Source organism: Ahaetulla prasina, chromosome 11 (assembly GCF_028640845.1).
Source record: "Ahaetulla prasina isolate Xishuangbanna chromosome 11, ASM2864084v1, whole genome shotgun sequence".
NCBI classification, from domain to species: domain Eukaryota; kingdom Metazoa; phylum Chordata; class Lepidosauria; order Squamata; family Colubridae; genus Ahaetulla; species Ahaetulla prasina.
In genome coordinates, this window is record NC_080549.1 from 21,303,321 (window position 1) to 21,309,320 (window position 6,000).

The 6,000-nt window shown below is 40.1% G+C and overlaps 1 protein-coding gene across 1 annotated transcript in view; it reads left to right on the forward strand.

The window, feature by feature from the left end:
- Nucleotides 1–5,648, forward strand: part of COL4A5 (collagen type IV alpha 5 chain) — a 139,588-nt gene extending 133,940 nt beyond the window's left edge. The window contains exons 49-52 of the mRNA XM_058196543.1: nucleotides 780–957; nucleotides 2,500–2,614; nucleotides 3,212–3,384; nucleotides 4,141–5,648. Coding sequence (XP_058052526.1) covers nucleotides 780–957; nucleotides 2,500–2,614; nucleotides 3,212–3,384; nucleotides 4,141–4,222 — 548 coding nt within the window. The 3' untranslated portion in view covers nucleotides 4,223–5,648. The remainder of the gene's footprint in view (nucleotides 1–779; nucleotides 958–2,499; nucleotides 2,615–3,211; nucleotides 3,385–4,140) is intronic.
- Nucleotides 5,649–6,000: the final 352 nt, after the last annotated feature.

The window sequence follows — 6,000 nt, forward strand, 5'->3', positions numbered from 1 at the left end:
TGCTTTTTTTCTTCCTTTTCTAAAGCAGTTCGGACAGGTAATTTGGGGAAGCAGTAGCTTGACTGAAGCTTAGGAGATTTCTTCTCTCACTGCATCCATGAGAGTCTTTCAAAATAAATCCTTTCAATCTGGTGGGGCTGTACCTAAAGTCCCTGGTCTTCCTCATCGCAGGCCATTTGATCATCCATTGAGATGGCACCTGCATCTCTCGCAGCAGTGTTTGAGGAGCATCTCCTGGAGTTGAACCATGAAATATGTGAGGATGGTGTTAAGACCCTTGGTTGTAAAGGTTGCCCTACCTGGCATTCTGTACATCCACTGGGACTGCAACTCCTTGGCTAGGAATTCTGGGAGCTGTAGTCTTAACATAGTTATGGCGTGCCAGATTGAGAAGAACTACTCTCTTGATACAGAAGGCAAAGGAGGGCTTCACATTAAGGATGGCCGATAGATTAATAACTGATCCCACCTTCACCCATGCTCATCCTACTCAGTCACTCCCCATCTTTTAGCTAGGGCTGTGTATTGTACTGTATTTTGTATTTTTCTAGTATTTTATTTATCTTTATAATATTGTGAGCTGCCCAGAGTTACCCTCTGGTAAAATAGCTAGAAAGCAGGAAGGAAGGGGAGGGGGAGGGGGTTTTTGGAGATTGAGGAAGGAAGGAAGGAAGGAAGGAAGGAAGGAAGGAAGGAAGGAAGGAAGGAAGGAAGGAAGGAAGGAAGGAAGGAGAAAACCTGTTTCATATCTCATTCATATGTCATCTTTTGTTTGTTAGGCACTGCTGGCAGCTGTCTCCGTCGTTTCAGCACCATGCCCTTCATGTTTTGCAACATCAACAACGTCTGTAACTTTGCATCTAGGAATGACTACTCTTATTGGCTTTCCACTCCTGAGCCGATGCCAATGAGCATGGAGCCACTAACTGGAAAGAATATCCAACCTTTTATTAGCCGGTGAGCAAGAAACTCTGGGGTTTCAAACAGGAGACAAAAAATCAGGCATGTCCTACATTGGTTTTTCTCATCCCTCTATATGGTGATGCTGATGTTGAACATGAGAAACCAGTGGAACAGTTGTTCTACAAAACTATAAGATATGTTTTATGTAGGATGCACCTTTATATATAAAATTAAGCAATTTTTTTTTGTTTTGAATGGAGAAGTTCCCATTCCAGGTAGGGTGAATTCTTAAAAAAGCTGAAGGCAGATCTTATGTTTCAGTATGAAAAGCAGCTACATTTCCATATAGAACTCATGATTCAATAGTAAAAGAGAAGTTAACAGAATGACAGGGTACAAAATAACAACAGAGTCACAGAATGACAAAATAACAGAATAACTAACAGAATAACAGAGCTGGAAGGAACCTGGGAGGTTTTCTAGTCCAAGCCACTGCTCAAGCAGGAGACTTTATACCAATCTCAGATAAATGGCTGTCCAATCTCTTCCTCCAGGGACGGAAAACCCACAACTTCTTGAGGCAAGTTATTAGACTGCTAATTGTTCTGTCAGGAAATTACTCCTTAATTCTAGGTTGCTACTCTCCTTGATTAGTTTCCATCCATTGCTTCTTGTCCTGCTTTCAGGTACTTTGTAGAATGAGAGATAGATATTGAAAATCTGCTATCAAATCAACCCTAGAAAAATCTCTTTTCATTAGAATAAACATACCCAATTTTTTAAATCAATCATCATATCATTTAGCCTCCGTCTCCCTAATCATCTTTGTGGCTCTTCTCTGCACTCTTTCTAGAGGCTCAATATCTTTTTTATATTGCGGCGACCAAAACTGGGTGCAATATTCTAAGTGTGGTCTTACTAAGGCATTATAAAGCGGTAAAGATCTTGATTCTATTGCTCTGTTAATGCAGCCTAGGAGGACTAAAAGTTGGTCTTCCTACAATGGATATTAAACTCAACACATCAGAACATCATGTTCGTCTTTCCCTAACCCCAAATTAACTTGTGTAGCTTTACCAGATGTAGCTTAGAATCAGGGGTTGAAATGATAGCTCTCCGATTCTTGATCACTGCAATACTGGGAAGGCTACAGTCCAGCAGGATCAGAATAACAGAATAATAGAGTTAGAAGGGATCTCAGAGGTCTTCTAGTCCAACCCCCTGCTCAAGCAGGAGCCCTTATGCCTTTTCAGACAAATGGCTATCCAAACTTTTAATTATCTCCAGTAGAATGCCGTTTCCTGTCCTAAACTTAGGCACATTTAAAAGAGGGGTTATCAACCAATTTGTTAGAGAAATCATTTATGAGCTGCTATTAACATTCATGGTTCAATGGACCCTTCCTGATTGGAGACAGGGGATCACTGAATACCAACGGATGACATTTCTGCATGTGTTTCTTGCTTATAGGCTTTCCTGGAACTTCTGGTTGGCCAAGGGATGAAACAAGTTGCCAAGCGATTACTCCACTGTTCTTGTTTTCAATCTTTTAATACAGCTTCTTCTCCCTCCTTTTCACCCTATTCCCTTTTGTAGTTGTACAGTCTGTGAAGCTCCTGCAATGGTCATAGCAGTCCACAGCCAGACCATTCAAATCCCCTCATGTCCACAGGGCTGGAACTCGCTCTGGATCGGATATTCATTCATGATGGTATGTGGTGCCTTCATTGAACATTTGTACAATAACAACTCAGGTGCTTGTAAGTTTAAGTCATTTTAGGAGTCCCTTTCAGGCCTAGAGAACGAGGAGAAGTGGAAAAAAGGATGTGGAAGAAAGGAAACCCTTGTCCTAAAAAAATATGGGGAGTTTTGGAAATGACCTTAGAAAAGGAATCGGAGGCCTGTGGAAATCATCGGTGCAAAAAAAATTTAAAAAGTCCAGAGAGGTGGGAGATCATTAAAAGGAACTTTTAAGGGAAAACGTGATCAGACTTTCAAGATTCTGTTGTTACAGGTAGTCCTCTACTTACAGCCGTACTTATGACCGTTCAAAGTTGCAACAGCACTGAAAAAAATAACTTATGACTGTTTTTCACACATTAACAATTACTGCCTCCCCCACAGACACGTAGTCAAAATTCCGGTGCTTGGCCACAGGCATTATTGACAACTATCTATGTTCTGGATGGGTTTACAACATGCTCGCTGGGGAATTCTGGGAGTTGAAGTCTACACCTCTTCAGGTTGCTTGAGAAACACTGGCTTAAGGTGATCATTGATTGACCTACAGTGATTTGGTTTATTCTAGCACACCAGTGCTGGGGCAGAAGGATCTGGACAGGCCTTGGCTTCTCCTGGCTCTTGTCTTGAGGAATTCCGCTCAGCTCCCTTCATTGAGTGCCATGGCCGAGGAACCTGCAACTATTATGCCAATTCGTACAGTTTTTGGCTGGCAACTGTGGAAATAGCAGAAATGTTTAAGTAAGTCTGCCTCTTTCCTTTTTTTAATGCACACATTGGATACACACAGCATTCTAAACTGTGGTTTCTTTAGCTGTAGCTTCAGGTCACTCAGCAGACAGGCGTCATGTAGATTGGATTCACATAATAGCAATAGCACTTAGATGTATATACTGCTTTACAGCCCCCTCTAAATTAGAACTTTCTCTTTAGCTCTTTGCTCAATACTTTTGCTTTTCCATTAGATACAGGACAGCAACCATTTCAGGCACTCAAGTGGATGAAATCTAAAAAATATGGAAATCGCAGGTAGTCCTCCACATAGCACTTAGCAATAGCACTTAGACTTATATACTGTTTCATAGTGCTTTTACTGTCCTCTCTAAGCAGTTTACAGAGTCAGCCTATTGCCTCCAACAATCTGGGTCCTCATTTTACTGATCTCGGGAGGATGGAAGGCCGAGTCAACCTTGAGCCTAGTGAGATTTGAACTGTCAAATTGCAGGCAACCAGCAGGCAGCAGAAGTAGCCTGCAGTACTGCACTCTAACCACTGCATCACTGTGGTTCATAACTTGCAGAACCAAATCCCAACCCAAAATTCATTAGGGTATCAATAGAAGAGAATGTTGTTTTACTCAGGGTTTAAATGAGGGGTCCTTGGTGCTGGGAGGTGAAGTCCAAAAGTTGCCAAGGTTGGACATCCCTAGCTTAGACATTTTCCACCCTTATTTTCCACCAACTCATGATGTGTCCTCTTTGCATTTCTGTTGACCAGTAAACCTCAGTCGGAGACTCTTAAGGCTGGTGACCTTCGGGCCCGTATCAGCCGATGCCAAGTTTGCATGAAGAGGACGTAATACGTCAGACTTTTTTATTAAAAGAGAAACACCACAGCAACTGAGAAATCTTTTAATGCACTGTCCTTCAGCTATAACAATGGTGCTATTGTGGAAAAGGAGAAGAAGAAGAAGTTTGAAGAAGAGACACTCCTATTGATGCAGATCTCAGTGCCTCTCCCTGAAGGAGAACCCCAAAACCAACGTGTTGCATTTTGGGGATTGGGGCGGGTTAGAAATTTGGCTACTAAACAAATTTATTAATTAAAGGAATCAGTTGACGGAACTATGGAAAAGATAGTCAAGGCATGGGAAGACTGGGAAGATTTTGAAGAAGTCAACCTTTTTCTGTAAGGACTGAAAATATGCTCTTTGCCAAATTGACCCCCAAAAATGAAGATGCCACCCCCCCCCCAAAAAAAAAAACAATTCCTGCAAGGAGGAGACTGTGCTGTGCCAAGAAACCCCACATTGTGGTGCTATTGATCCTACTGTATTCCCAGATTTTGATATGAAATGTTTAAACTTATTATTTTTTCCTTTGTAAGTAATGAAATGTGTATATTGTGTAAACACATTTTTCTAGTTTCCAACTTCTCCATCATTTAGATACAAGCCAGCCTAAGCTCACTGACTTCACCAAAAGAAATCAAGCCAACCTATATATATATAAATATATATATTAAAATATATAAATAAATATATATATATATATTAAAAAACTGAGAAAGGTCATCTGAAAGGAGACACTATTCTAAGACAGGAAACAGTTTCTACGGATCTGTTTTCTTTTACCCCTCTCGCTTGCTCACTCACACTCGGTCCCAGCGAACTACTACTGAGTTTTTAAAAGTTTTATTTTCTTCCCTGGATTTGGCTCACATTTTATTTGAAAAGTGTATAATAATGTTGTAGCCTTTTAAAAGAAAACAGAGCTGTTAATTAATGTCTATATTGTATGCCACTCTCTTGATAATTTTATTTGTCCATAAGAGCAACAAAAAGCAGAAAGATCATTTTAAAGGGTTTTATTTTCTCATATTCTGTGAAATATTAGATCCGCCTCCTTGCCGAACTGATCCCTTTTCTTTTAGATCCTGTAATCTCTAGCTAGGAAACACCACTAACAGCCATGCTGATTAAGAATTGTAGGAGTTAAGATCCAAATGATCCAAGGGCATCTTATGCAGGAAGACAGTTTTATAGTCTTTTGTGAAGAAACAACAACTAAAAGTCATTCATTTGAATGACATTAATTTATGTTGGTTCAGCTGACCAGACCTTCAAAGTATACAGGTAGCACAAAGTTTATAATTATTATTCATGTACACACAATGCACACCCAAATCCACTTTTCCCCAGACATAATGTCTAGTATTTTATCCAAATAACTGTACACTTTGAAAATCCTTTTGACTGAAATAAAGTGAAAAACTAGTGAAGACTATTTTCGTTCATAGCTTGCTGCCTGTCAGTTGTTCAGCACATTTTTGTTTGTGTATTGTGGTTCCTACCAGTGAAACTGCCCCTGGGTCAAACTACTTATGAATATCTTGCATGGTAACTGTGGAGAACATTTCATACATGTTTGTACATTGGTACCAAATAGAGGTTTCAAACAGGAATCAAACCAGATTTCTCCAATCTTGATTAAGTAAAGCCAGCGTTTGTTTTGTGTGTAACGTTTTAGGGGAGAGAGATTCATCATTCATCATCTATATCAGGGGTCTCCAACCTTGTCAACTTTAAGACTTGTGGACTTCAACTCTTAGAGTACCTCAGCCAGCAAAAGCTCTTTA